The 14,322-nt window shown below is 48.9% G+C and overlaps 1 protein-coding gene and 1 non-coding gene across 2 annotated transcripts; one reads left to right on the top strand and one right to left on the bottom strand.

Annotated features, from left to right (window-relative positions):
* The first annotated feature begins 331 nt into the window (after positions 1-331).
* Positions 332-459, top strand: LOC133281481 (U6atac minor spliceosomal RNA). Its single transcript, XR_009747532.1, has one exon. It is a non-coding gene; the product is annotated as a U6atac minor spliceosomal RNA (small nuclear RNA).
* Positions 460-1,816: 1,357 nt separating this feature from the next.
* Positions 1,817-13,942, bottom strand: WDR5 (WD repeat domain 5). Its single transcript, XM_061476890.1, has 14 exons — positions 13,780-13,942; positions 11,963-12,149; positions 11,043-11,151; positions 9,813-9,886; positions 8,819-8,908; positions 8,077-8,166; positions 6,845-6,928; positions 6,217-6,272; positions 6,030-6,076; positions 5,187-5,262; positions 4,732-4,765; positions 4,298-4,372; positions 3,777-3,864; positions 1,817-2,877 (listed from the first exon to the last, which is right to left on the bottom strand). The coding sequence occupies exons 2-14, from the start codon at positions 12,041-12,043 to the stop codon at positions 2,777-2,779; spliced, it is 1,005 nt and encodes a 334-aa protein (XP_061332874.1). The 5' UTR covers positions 12,044-12,149; positions 13,780-13,942; the 3' UTR covers positions 1,817-2,776.
* Between the last annotated feature and the right edge of the window lie 380 nt (positions 13,943-14,322).

The raw sequence follows: 14,322 nt of genomic DNA, 5'->3' as shown, positions 1-14,322 counted from the left end.
TCAACGCGGCCGCTGATTGGGCTGGGCGCGCGGCCGGCGGGGCTCGGCGCCAACAACAGGCGGCGATGGAAGAGGATCCGCCCTCTGCGCTCTTATTGGCTGACAGGATGCATACATTAAGAGAGCACCATGAAAGCGCTGTTCTGTGAGATTTTGAGGGGATTTTTGGGGGTTTTTTGCTCCTTCGGAGACCTAGAGTAAAAATTGTACAACGGGATTATAAAGAGATATAAATTGATGAAGACGAAAACAAAATTACATGCCTCACACGATCCGGTGTGGCGGAATGCTGCTCCGGGTTTAAATACCTCTGGGCGCACCACAACCAGCCGTGTTGTATGAAAGGAGAGAAGGTTAGCACTCCCCTTGATAAGGATGGAAGAGGCCCTTGTGGCCTGTACAACACGCATACGGTTAAGGCACTGCCACCTACTTCGTGGCATCTAACCATGTTTTTTTTACTGGGGGAACCTCTAAAGGAACCAGCTCCTTCCACTGATGATCCCACCCGGCTTCTCCTTTTCCCCCAGCTCGACGAGGGAAAAGACTTCCTTTTCTCAGCAGCAGCTCCAGCCCTTGCCCCTGCCCCCCTGCACCCAACACAAGCAAGGCCACAACCCTCCCAAGGGTGCAGACCCAGCCCCACCATGGCAGGAGCCTTGGTTTCACCCCTGTACTTTATAAGATCAGCTAATCCTGGCCCCAAACCACCACTGACACACCAAGCCCGGTGTAATCACTGCTAGCACCGTTCACAGGTGCCAGCAATACTCCCAGGTGGGATGCTAGGGAGTTAAACACAACCTTTACAGGCAGCTTTCCAGTAGATCCTTTATATTCGGGCTCTCCAGTCTGGGGGACAAAATATATCCTTGTTCAAGAGACTGCTTGGGGAAACGTGGTCCAGCAGAAGGTGCCTGTGGCAGGGGCTCGGCGAAGCCCCTCAGACACAGCTACAGGGGAGTACAAAACAGATTTGAATCTATGTAAAAATGCGTTCCTGGAGTCGGATACCAGCTTCTCCACACTGGTAAAGCAGCACAGCCACATCTGCAATCACGCAGTTGCATCAGCCCGAGAGAAAAACTGGAGTGGGGAAGAGTCACGAGGAAACAGATGATTCCAGCAGTGATGCTCGCCAAGGCTGGAGACGTGTCCGCCCCTAGGGGTAATGGAAAACCTCAAAAGACAGCGATATCATTACTGGCCCTTTTCACACCAGCTCAATGTGAATTCTATTTTTACATATGTAAAAGCAAACCCATACATCATGGCTTGCAGTTAGCACCGTCTCCAAGGGTAAAGCGACACAGCTCCGGAGCAGGCACCGGAGAGATTTGTACTGCAATTGATCTTCAGCCATCAAGCACACGAGGTTGATGCCAAACCCATGGATTTTTGGTGCCCCAGGAACACGGCATCCCCTCCCAGCAGAACCCTCTGGCTGCGATACAAGCTGTGCCCAACACAGCCAGGTCCTGGATCATCCCCCATTGCCCACACTGTGAGGGCAGCAGGATTGATTCACTTCCCCATAGCCAACAGCCTCTGTGCGAATTCGTACCAACGCTGCGCCTGCCAAGGACAGCTCCTATTGAACCCTCTTCCTTTCTTACAAGAAATTCTGACCTGAGTTATGCTCCTCTTTTCTGCCTCCACAGCAGACATCAAGCACCACGATGCTGCTGCTCCTTTCTTCCTGTTCCCTTCCTCACTCAATGGACCTGCTACAGAAGGCTCTTCCCCTTACAGGTGTTTCTAAGGGAGGCTTCTTTGGTCACAGGCACATCACATTAGCACACTCTTACCACAAGCATACACAGAAAATCCCACCTTTTTATTATGGCATATGGCATTTTTCTGGATGTGTAAATACCACATGGGTATGACAAAAAGGGAAAGAAATACCAACGCTGAAACAGATACAGAGTCATGCCATTATCAATACAGCTTCATACGATGGATTTTCAAGATACAAAAGTCTGGGTTGGGTTTTTTTTAACTCTTTACATTGAAGTAACTTTACAGTGTTCTGTGAGCTTTAGAACCAGAAGAGGAAACTTAAAATATGCTGAGAACAACTACAAGCAGGAATCATTTTAATGGTTAACAGAACTGTAACTCTGCTCTAGAACAGCATCTATTAAACACACGTAACAAGAGGTAAGCAACTATACAGAAGGGAAGAGGAGATTTCACCACAGGAGTCAAGTCAGGGGCAGGAAGAGGGGGGTCTGGAACTGCATGGTTTTATTTGGTCACAAAGTCTGAGCTGAGTGTTGAAAATGAAGCACCCTTAAAGATGCAGTATTTCTATGTAAAACAGGACAGAAACTTCCCAAGAGACTAGAACCTACATTCTGGAAAGGAAAATAAGAAATCAGACATTAAAAAACCCTCCACACATCTCTAGGCTTTGACTTCACTTACTGTGAGAGAGGCGATGGCAGCGCTCCCGCGTAGCAGCAGCGCCCAGAGGCACCACCACGGCCATACAGTATCTTTGGGGTGTCCAATACAGGGCGATGTCAGGGTGATCCAGGGCTGCCAAGGACCAGGCAGGGGAAGGAGAACTACATCTTGTGTGTGTTTTCCACCGCGTTGCCCGGTTCTAGCAAAGAGCTAAGACGTGTTCTTTGGGCCAAGACTAACAGAAACCACTTTATCAAACACTCTTCGGGTTTCCTGCCAAACTGCATTTAATATTCTCATGTGGGTTTTTAGTATTCTTTCTTTAAAAGCATTTCTCCTGACAGTCTCAGTGATCCCGCAGCATTTAACAGTCACTCTTCCACAGTTTAATTGTTTTGTCATTTTCTAGCGCAGCCGAGGCAATGATGTTTTCTGTCGGGTGACAGGCTGTTGAGATTACAACATCTAAACAAGGAGAAGAGACACAGATATCACTATCTGCAGCAGGGAGAGCTGGTGCATAGCAGACATTTCTGAAACCACACCTGCAAACAGCATTGCTGAGTTCCTGGTTCTTTAGAGCACAATTACAAACGCAATACTTGCAAATATCTGACAACTGCTGCTCCTGTCAGAGGAAATACTTGCCAGAAGAATTGCTAGTCATAGTTGGAAAGTGTTTGACGGATTTCACAGCGTGAGAACTCTCTGGATTCTGGTTCTCACTTACTTCACAGCCAGCACTCTTGGCATGTTATGTCAGATAGCTAACAAAAACCCAGGTCAGTTTTTTCCTGTCCATGGAAGATATTCCCACCATCCCATCCAATGCTTAGGGAGCACTGAAGAGCCCTGCCCCAGCCCAAGAATGAAAACCTGCTGCCACTGCCCCACTCAGAGACCAAATCAATGATCCTTCAGGCTGAAATTTCCACCAGATAACACCTCAAAACATGCTCAACTCTGCCCCCAAGAACAGGCAGATGTAGCCATTTACAAACAGCAGGGGCACATCAGTCCTTATCCTTTCAAGAGCTGCAGCTTTGGAAGGCGTTAACAGGCAAATCAAAGTCACTAATATTACAAGTCACTTAAATACTCCACCAGCTCTGAACTCAAGGAAATCTCTTTTGTAAGCTGGTGTCAAAGTTCTCACAGTGAAAGAATAAACACTTGTGATGCCCATAAAAAACCCTTCATAAAAAGGAGCAAACTCCTTGGGCCCAATTAAGCTTCAGCCAGCCAAGAATTTTTGGGTTTGACAGTCAAAAGCTAAATATCAGAGAGAAAATGCTCAAGATGAGCTCTCATTACAAGTGACATGAGGGATAGTCCATCAATAAAACCAAAATCCTCTTCCACACCTGTGTGTCCTTGTAATTTCTGTACAATCTCTTTTGTCTGAAGGTTCCATATATAAACCAGGTTGTCTTCTGAGCCGGACACGATCCACTGGAGAGGTAGAGAAAACACAGTCATTTTCATCTCTCTTCTCATCTTGATCTGCATTCAAATTCAGTCAGCATTTCACTGCCACCATGTGAAAAGGAACTCCCAACACTACAAGACTGCTCCATGTGGTTCATCCTCTCAGCACCTCTGTTCAGTGCTCAAAAGCAGCAGAAAGCTTTGTTCTACCCTGTGTATGCCAGGGCAACAGGTGCTAAGGTGGTTCAGTGTGAGGAGTAAACCTGTCCCATCACCTCAATGTACGAACCTATCATCCAGTGGCTCACTGCTAGGACACCCTCTTCCCCGCTGCACTACAGCCCCTGTGAACCAGCACCCACCAAAGGACGTTTCCATTCCCAAACTCCTGTTTCAGCTCCAGAGAAAAGCAGTAAGAACTGCACGTTGGCAAAGAGCCTCTCCCATAACCACTGACCTTTCCACCAGTGACGGAGAAATTAGCAAATATGCAGTACTTCTCGTTCTTGTGTCCTGTGTAGGTCTTCAGGCACTGGAAGCGAAGAGCCACAAGACATTAACACAGCTGGGAGGTAGTTTTCTAGTCAAGGACAAACTCTTCTGGCAGAAAAGACTAACACATCTGCTTGTGCTTCCCAGCCTGCCGACTTATCTAGAGGATGCAGGGGGCACCTCTGCCCTACAACACTGAATGGTTCTGAAGGGGGGGGGGTGGAAGCCCTAAGTTTGTCACATTACCACAGAGAGAGAGCAGCAGCAACTTATTGTTCACGAAAAAAATGCAGAAATAAAGTGTTACTTAATGTCTCAGTTAAGCAAAAAGCACTTATGAAACCCAGATTCTCCTATAAGCTTAGTGAATTCTATATAGTGAGGTAGGATTGGTTTTACCTTTCCTTTGCTGTAGTCCCAAAGTTTAAGAGTGCTGGAAAACAAGAGAAAACCAAAGATTTTAGTTCTTGGGGTTTGGATTTTCTTCCCATCTGAAAATTTCCCAGCAGCAGCAGTTCCTCCATAGCAGAGTTGAGCAGTCTTTTACAGGTTGTATTTTCTGACTCTCAATGGTACAAAAGAATCATATGATCAATGCAAGGAAAAGCTGAGGTTCTGAGAGGTACAAGGAGGAACGAATGGGTGTTGCAGTCACTAAATAGTGCCAAGACAACCCAAGTCCTGCCTGCGCCATTAGCACAGCTCAACACTTCACCGGCTGTTCAAGTTTGATAGTATATATGGACTTGTATACCATTACTACGATAGCTAAAGGGAAGCAAACTAGAGGTTTACCTGCCACTCAAACACCCCAAAGCCTGTGGGGATTTTCTGTTTGGTTTTTAAGTACTTACTTGTCCAAGGTTGCAGCTAATATGTATTTGCCATTAGGTGAGAACTTCACAAAAGACACTGGAGGGTTATCATCATCTACAGTGAAAACAAAAGCAACATTAGCTAGTGCACAGCTCTACTGTCTTGTCCTCTGACAATAATGTGTTAACTGTCTCACTGAAGCAAGCTTTCAGCTTTGTTGTCCCCTGCTATTTCAAGAAAAAGAGGTGTAGGAAAGGTGATTGTTTTGATTCATTTAAGAAAAGCACTTTTCTCACATTTTAAATATCCCTTTGTAACTGAACTTTCCTTCCCTGCATTAGCAGGTACCAGAGCAAGACCTTTAAAAATCATTGTATTAGAACACATGCCACTGATCTGCAGTGCCATTTAACTCATTTATAAAATGCTCTGCAAGACCACGAAGGACTAGGGAACACATGCCCAACCAGTGGTTTCCCTTCATCAGCCATACTCACAAGACACCTTCATGCACCTCACAACAGTCACAGACTACCTGTTTCCATTGCATCCAACAGCGCAGACAACTTTGTGCGGCAGTCTGGAACTGCTGCATGGCAAGCTCTGCACAGCTGAATGGTAGAAAGCTTTGGGAAACTTCTATGATTCTATTCTATGATTTATTCACCTATACTACAGAACACTCCAACTCAAGCAAGTTTCCATTCATGCAAGAGACTAGTTCCTCTTATTGCAACAGACTGGAAGAAAACAGTGTACTACCACAGCAGGAAGAAGACATTTAAATAGAGCTTAAGGAAGCCACTGTTCACAGCAATGATGCAGAATATTTATGTCACAACAGCAAAAATAGAGCACAAACAAGAAATACTCCTACTCACCAATCAGTGTTTTCAAGCACTGGCCTGATGCTGTATCCCAGATTCGACTATTAAAAACACAGCAGAACCATTACTATTGAAGTTTCTGTTCTGATTTTAACATTATAAATACAAGCTCTTTTTAAAAGAGTCCTTTTTTAAATGCAAAAGGTTTGAACAGTGCCACAGGCAGGAACTAAGCACTTACCAGAGCCCATCATAGCTACTTGACACTATCAGGGATCCATCACGATTAAAATGCACCTGTAATATTATAGAAGGGGAAAACCAGCTTTACCGATGTACATAAAAAGTCAAATGTTTAAGCTCCACTTTAAGTTGCCTTGCGTTACTGACTCTGCAGTTCACGTGGACAGAGGGAGAAAGTCAACACAACATACAGACACAGGCCTGAGTTTAGATGGGCAATATGATCAAATCAGATTCCTTCCCCTCAGTTTGTCTGGCATAATTACAAAGAGGGGTGGATGTTAACTACAGCTGTTCATCCAAGCATTAGGGACTGGAATATGTTTCCTCAGAAGCTAAGAACACATGAACACAGACATGCTCTGATCAGACATGATTAGGTGTGAACAACACAAAAGCAACAGATGTACAGGTCATTCTCTGAGCCTCAAGTGATCACAAATGTATGCCCCAGCTAGGCTCAGGAATGACTGGCACACCATTATTCCCTGCTCCCCACATTAACACCCAGGACCAAGATCCATACCAGTCTTACAGAAAACACTGCTCACTCCATTCTCACTGAGCACCGGCTCTGCTAAAGAACATAAGCATGTTAGTGCCTTCATTTATCAGAAGATACTTACAGCTGAAACTGGGTCAGAATGAGCAGGTAACGTCTTGAGGCACTTCCCTGTTTTCACGTCCCATATCCTCACGCTTTCGTCAAACTGAAAATTGAAGAAATGCACAAGGTGGTTTAATGATGCACCTACTTGAGGCATGCGAGGTGTTATAGCTTGACTACATGCATGTGCCCTCCTCCAGCTACACTGAGCTGCATCAGAAAGCCTCAGAACCAAGCAGGGAAAAATAACAGACTGGCACATAGTTCCCTGAGCTCCCCCTCTCCGAACAGGGAACCTGGATGTTGGGGATGGGTTAAAGACGTGACTATGTCCCCAAGCAAAGACAGCAGTGGCACTGCAGAGCTCAGCTGACTACAAGCTGTGTTTGTGGAGAAAGAATGGAAATGGCAAAGGCTTGTGACTGGTACCCCAGGTCCAAGCCCTAACTAACCATAACTAACACCATTTTGTAAGGCCAGCAGCCATTCTGAGACTGAGTGTCACGTTTGTCCCCTTTCCCTCGTTATCAGGCCCCGTAGGTCCTTGGAACCAAGCAGACAAACCAAACGGCTTGCTTCGTCCCATCCCTATCAGTGTCAAGATTATTCCCCTCCTCACCAGCCCTGAAGGTCCCAGGCATGCAGCCAGCACGGTGATGGCCATCACCCCATCCCAGAACGAGCTGCAACAGCACACTGAGTGCTGCCTGCAGAATCGAGCAGGGACCCTGGCCTACAACTGTTCTGGACACTGAGACCATGACCCTACAGCAGACAGGGACACCCCCCACCACCACCTGCTGCCTCCAAGGACTGAGTGACTCACATTCTTTTGCACTGTTTTCATGTCTAGATTGTGACTGTTATCACAGAATAGTTAGGGTTGGAAAGGACCTTAAGATCATCCGGTTTTATCAATGCAGCCAACCATTTATTAAGACCTGACCCGATCTGCAGAGGGCCCAGGTGACTGAAGTTATAATTCAGGTTAAGTCAGAATCCAGGTGATTAGAAATTTTAAGTTGCACTATAAATTCTGTATTATGCCAGCTGCATGAACTGCATTGATCCTGCTTGTAGAACCCTGTGCCATTCTCATCAGAAATTTTCTGAGCTATACTAAACACACCCTCTGATTTAGTGCCATCGGCATTCTGCCACGGATCCCTAAAAAAACCTGTGTCCCCCAAGTGAGGGGTAACTGGGGAGTGCAACACTTGCTTGGCAGAAAGGGACAAAAGGACCACTTACTGATCCAGATACGATGAGGTTTGACTGAGGGTTGAAATTGCAGCAGAAAACATAGTTACTGTGCCCTTTCAACGTCTTCAAGCACTTACCCTGAAATAAGATTTAGCAGAGTTAAATATCTTTCAGTGCCAAAAATGCATTCAGATAAGCTGCATTAACATTATTGTGCAGCACACAAAGAAACCTGCTCTAACCCAAGACCTAGATGGGCAGAGGATCAGCTACAGCAAAACAGGAAAGAAAAAGCACCCTTATTTTTAGTGACTGCAGCCAAGTTGCAAACCCTTTGGGCAACTCAGGAGAACCAAGCAGTTAACACACCTAGTCAAAATATATGCAAGTTTATCATTGTCATTGCAGATAAGGAAGGGGGAAAGAAGCAAAACCAAGCGAGGCTATGATAAGAAATTACAGAGGTTTCAGCTGAGATGCTGCTTTCAGAAACAAAGCCTGCAGCTGCATTGTGACCATGAGGCTTAAGCGCTCTCAGAAGGTGACCGGATTCTTCCTGATACCCATAAGCAGCCCCTCTTTTCCAAAAGCAACAGCATATCTCACTCTTCCTCACAGCCCAGTCAACCAGCAGCTCGTTACAAGCTGGAAAGATTAAGTGTTACCCAAACAGGAGGTAGTGCTTAACACTAAACCTTCTCTCATTGTAACACATCAAGGCTGTCTCCCAGAACATGAATGAAGATGCCAGTGCTGGGGAGAAGGAAGATAAGCAGTAATTTGTCCTTACCGAGCTTACATCCCATATTTTGAGTGTTTTATCATCAGAGGCAGACACAAGAAGGTTGGAATCTGATGACCAAGCAACATCAGAGATACCCTAAAACACAGAAAAACAATTCTGAGCTCTGCTTGTTCACTGACACAGGAAAATGGAACACAGAGACGGCATGTGCTCTGCACAGCTGAATCTTGAAAGAAAATGCAGCACTGAGCTCAGAATTCATTGATCAGACCAGGTTAAGAGCTCCTTGCTGGACACTTGCTCATTTTAAGCTGAGCCATATACTCCAAAAATACCAATGGCTTGTTCACACAGCTTTTCTATGGCCAACAAAGCCCTTTCCTGGCACTCATAACAGTTTGCTATCTAACTAAACTGAAGAAGTGGCTTCTCTTCATGCCAGACCGCTTGCTCTTTATCATCTGAGTCCCTAAACGTTGGAGAACAAATTACACTGGTTTTCCTTGAAGCGAATCTTCGTTTTTGCTTACGAAGCTTCAGCATGTAAGAAGCTTCAGAAAACAAAGCTATGGGGCTGGGAGTTGTGTTTCTTCAGAACTTTGCAGAATGAGTAAGTGTTGTGTTTACGTAGGCAAACCCACAAGAAAAATTCAATCTCCTTAAAAGGCAAACCATTCTCTCCATACACAAAGGGAAGATGGAACAGGACACACTGTTACAGTCCACAGGGGTTTCACCCAAGCATGTACTGCCCCATGCCCAAGGCTGGTGTCCTCAAAAGGCAGGGACACAAAACCAGCAAGGGAGCATGCAGGCAGGGACCCCATCAGCAGCCTGCACTTCACCCACACTTCCAGCCTGCCCTGGCTTACTTCAGCAATTCCAGGCTGCTGCACAGGCCTGCATAAACAAAGCAGCACAAAACAAGACCAAAGAATAAGCCTTCCACACCTGTCAAGTGTGTCAAGCCAGAATGGAAACTTCTGGGTGAGGAAAAGTAAATTCATATTCAAGCGCCCAGTAACCTCCTCGTACTCACCAGTTTATGGCCAGATATTGTCTTTTCAAACTTGCCATCATACGCTCCCCAGATTTTAATAAGTTTGTCAGCAGCTGGAAAAGAACACACCAGATAAGAGATATTCCTATGGTGGCCCTTCCAACTGGGAAGGGACATCTTAACTACACATCTGCAAGCACTGGGCAGTCCTCCCTCCCCAGCAGGCCTAAGTGTAGAGGGTGATAGGCAGCTTGCAAAGAACAGCTCCATACACACCACGCTGCAGCAGCTGAGATTACATAAACTGCCTGGAATGCACAGTCTCCAGCAGCTTCAGTTCCTCTGATGACAGTTTGGGTTTCTACTCTTGTTTTAGACTGCCAGTGGTAACAGCAGTGCCGGGCCATAGGAATCCTGAAACACTTCTGCCCAAACCAAACAAACATTACCCCACAAGCTGGGCTGAGTTAATGCCTGCAAAACCCCAAATGTTAACTTGCAAAACACACCAGAGAAAAAGGTTGATATTTGCCAGAGGTAGAGACTGGAAAATCTGAGAAGGGGGGCGGTCATGGAGGCACTTGAACATTAAAGTGATTTCTACATGGTAACTGGACTTATTAAGGCCATTTGCAGTGAAGCCAAAGACCCAAGTCATTCCCATGGCCAGCAGATGCTTGAGTGGTCCCAGCAGATGCTCAAGTGGTCCCAGCAGATGCTCAAGTGGTCCTCACCAACACATTCAGCAATGTTATTTTCAACTGCCCTTACACACGGATCCTCTCTGGATCAGAGGGTCACACAAACAGGTTTTCAAAGGAAAGCTGTCAAGCAATGTTGACCACAAAAAACCCTTTAGGAAACACCGAAGCTGATAGGAAGAGGACTTGATCCACCACTGAAGAGAACAAGAACTGAAACACTATTTATAATATCCTGCATGTTTCACAGGGTTAATCAAAGGTTGTGACTTACTGACCAGTGCAGGCAGCCAGGACAGAGGCACGTGGCCAGCCTCTGTACCACACTGTGTAGCTGAAAAGCTGAGTGGGTCAGGCCCTCCAATTTGCAACACACAGAAGGTCCAGTGTTCAAAGCCACAGAACATAAAAAGCTTAAAGAGACTGACAGCTTTGATATTGCTCCTTTGAAGAAAAACCATGACACTGCATCCCTCCTCCACCTGATGGAGGTAACACTGCAGACAGGCAGCTCTCCAAAGCCCATGCTGGCATGTTTTAGATGAGACAAGAAGGAAGCAGTACTTACAGGAGCTGGCGAGCCACTCTCCATTAGGGCTAAACTTTACTGATGAGACTGCCTTGGTGTGTCCTGCTAATGTGAACTTCAGAGCATAGTTTGGTTTTACTGGTGCAGGCTGTAAGAAAAATATATATGAGCAAGTTGAATAAATTCCAGATCTAGCATCCCACTGGGTCAGCACGCAGTGACAGACTGCATGGATGTCCACTCCAGTACAGATGCCAGCATTTACAACTGTATCATGTCTCCCCCCTGCCTCCAAATTCAAATAACACCAGAACAAATACCCTTGCTGTCTGGGCCAGCAGTGCCTCCCTGTTGCATGCACAACTCACCCTTGATAGGAATTTCAACCAAGCCAGTAACAAACAGGGGAGAATAATCCAACAGCCCAGCCAAAAAGCGCTCGGTAGATCAAAATACTCCTCTTGCTATTGATCTGTGGACTGCTTTTAAGTGTTTGCAGTTTTCATCCTTACCATGAATTAAATCACAGGCCAATTCCTTCAGACTCCTAAAATCCTCTTTTTTTTTCCCTTTTCACCCTTTGCAAAGGCTTCACAACATCTCCTTTGAGCATCTGCAGGCTTCAAAGAATCTGCTTAATTCCCCACTTTGCAGCTACGCTCACAGATTCCCTGATTCTCCAGTCACCTCCAGGCATTCCCAGGATACAATCAACCTCTCTTTTTAAGGCTCCAAGTGACCAGGAGGACTTTGTTTGCAATCCCCGCCCAGCCCTGCGGAACAGGCTGCGCTCCATCGCCCTTCCCATGAGACCCTCAGCACGTTTCCAGCTCAGACAACAGCAGAGCCTGGCAGAGATCTTCATCTACAGGAGAACTTGACCGATGCTGGTTCGGCTGCTGAATATGCAGGTGCTGCCATGTGTATTTACACAGATACTGCTGGAGCCCTGCACACACCTTGCTCTGATTGGTTGAGGAGGAAGGAGTAGATTGTGTTTTGGTGGATTCTGCATCTGGCTTCTTTTCTTCTGTTGCCATGGTTCTGAAGCTGGCAAATGAGACTTGTGGTGCTTGAAGAGGAGAATGAATGTGCTGCTTCAAAAGGCAGCTCTTGCCACAGACAGAACGGCTCTGAAATACAAACCTGGAAGAAAAACAGAATATTCTCATTAGCTGTCAAAGAGATTCTCAGCAGCCAGAAAAATGAGAGTACCTAACTGCAGGAAACCAGGATGAAAAAACATAATCTAGATCCCGTTAGGAACACAGCAGGATGGCAGGCCTTCAGACCTACCAAATGTGCAAGACCCAAGCTCAAACCACAGCCTTTTATTGCAAAGCTGTTAGGTGTGGCAGAGTTTTCACAGCATGTTCCCCAAAACACTTCTAACAAGCATTTAGCAGACAGTAAATACAAAGGCTTGTGCAAAAGATGGAAGGAACAGCCCAAGGCCTTTTTTTCACGTTTGTTAAGGTTCAGAATACAAGATTGACATAAATACAAAACCTGCAGTGGCATTCCCAAAGCTTAGGCCTCTAGGAGCTTCCTTTCACCTCAGAATGCATGTATTTCAGTCTCATATTTCCCTCTTAAATGGTCAGGATATCAAGCCACAGCTTGGCTATCAAACCCTGCCCTTCTCCACCCAAGACTTCTCACACTGAAGCAGCCTCGTGCTCACCCCACCAGATCCACGATGTGCAACAAACCCTCACGGTGCTATGCCCGTGTTCAGCAATGGGGGCTGGTGCTGCAGAGGGAAGAAACCTCCACTGCAGCTCAGAAACAGGAGAGCCTCCAGCTCACGCTGCCAGGATTTGTCTTCAAAGCGTGCTCATGATACCCTACCACTGGTGCCCTTCTTTGTGCTGGTGACAGCAGGTTTTGGAGCAGCAGCACTTGCCGCTTCAGCACATACTTGGCATTGTGAGCATCTCCCTCCTGGAAGGGAATCCCAGGCTGGGTTGGGCTGGAAGGGACCTTAAAGCTCACCCAGTTCCAACCCCTGCCATGGGCAGGGACCCCTTCCACTGGAGCAGCTTGCTCCAAGCCCCTGTGTCCAACCTGGCCTTGAGCACTGCCAGGGATGCGGCAGCCACAGCTTCTCGGGGCACCCTGTGCCAGCGCCTCAGCACCCTCACAGGGAAGAGCTTCTGCCTAAGAGCTCATCTCAGTCTCCCCTCTGGCAGGTTAAAGCCATTCCCCTTGGCCTGTCCCTGCAGGCCCTTATCCAAAGCCCCTCTCCAGGTTTCCTGCAGCCGCTTTAGACACTGGAGCTGCTCTCAGGTCTCCCCTTCAGGAGCCTTCTCTTCTCCAGGCTGCCCCAGCCCAGCTCTCAGCCTGGCTCCAGAGCAGAGCTGCTCCAGCCCTCGCAGCATCTCCGTGGCCTGCTCTGGCCTGGCTCCAGCAGTGACGGGGACCACAGAGCGCTGCCCCCCCGCAGCGCGAACCGGGAGCCCGAGTTACCGGACGCAGCGAGGCCCCGGCGCTGCCCCCGCACACCCCCGAGCGCGGGGCTCCCGGCACCCCCACGGCCGCGCGGGGCCGAGCCGGGAGGCTGGGGGGTCCCTGCCCGAACTTCGGGGTCCGCTCCCGTCCCCCCCCTCCGCCGCAGCCCGCACGCGCGCGCCGGGAGCCGGGAAAGGCGGGAGCGCGGCGGCGCGAGGCAGGGCCGGGGTGGGCGCGCGCCCCGCCGCGAGGAGCGGGTTCCGCGCGCTGCCCGAGGGAGGCGGCGCCGCGCGGGGAGCGGGAGCGGGCGCGGGCCAGGCCTTACCGGAGAGCGGGCACTGAGCGAGGGGGGGTGGCGGGGCCGGCGCCTCCTCCGCGGCGAGGAGGAGCGCGGCCGCGGGAGGGGAAGGGGGCGCGGCAGCAGCTCCGGGGCCGGCGGGCGGGGGAATGCGGAACGGCGCCTGCGCCGTGCGGGCCGCAGGCTGCACAATGCCGCTCTCCCGGGAGAGCTACGGCGCGGCCCGAGGGACAAAAAGCAGCGCTCGCGCGCGTGGGAGGAGTGTAAGGGACGCGAGTCCCGGCCCCGCCCCGCCCCGCCCCGCCCTTCCTTCTCCCTCCACTGGCGGGGCTGAGCGGCGGCGGGGGCGCCTCCGGGCTCGGGGCCGTGCTTCTGCTCCCCCCGCTCTCTCCCCGCCACCCGCCGGCTCCGGGTGTTGCTGTGGGGAGCGGGCGTGGAGGCGGCGGCAGCCAGCGCCCGGGCGGGCTGCGGTGAGGGGCGGGCCTCATCCAGCCCGCGGGGCAGAGCCGGTACCGCGGAGCGCGGCAGCCCGGTACAGGGCCCTCGGTGTGTCAGGTACACGGTCTCTCT

Source organism: Pezoporus flaviventris, unplaced genomic scaffold, assembly GCF_033815535.1.
Source record: "Pezoporus flaviventris isolate CSIRO_AGI_PZ_B2104156 unplaced genomic scaffold, CSIRO_AGI_Pfla_v1 ptg000097l, whole genome shotgun sequence".
In the NCBI taxonomy this organism is placed as follows: Eukaryota; Metazoa; Chordata; class Aves; order Psittaciformes; family Psittacidae; genus Pezoporus; species Pezoporus flaviventris.
Note: the sequence above shows the minus strand (reverse complement) of the source record. Positions and strands in the feature narration are given on the sequence as shown.

What these genes read in the sequence shown, in the direction of transcription:
- WDR5 (XM_061476890.1), bottom strand. Translation starts at nt 12,043, where the DNA reads ATGGCAACAGAAGAAAAGAAGCCAGATGCAGAATCCACCAAAACACAA. An exon ending in AGTAGCTATGATGGGCTCTG is followed by an intron (nt 6,077 to 6,216) that starts GTAAGTGCTTAG and finishes TGTTTTTAATAG; the next exon opens with TCGAATCTGGGATACAGCAT. An exon ending in GGGACTACAGCAAAGGAAAG is followed by an intron (nt 4,373 to 4,731) that starts GTAAAACCAATC and finishes CTTCGCTTCCAG; the next exon opens with TGCCTGAAGACCTACACAGG.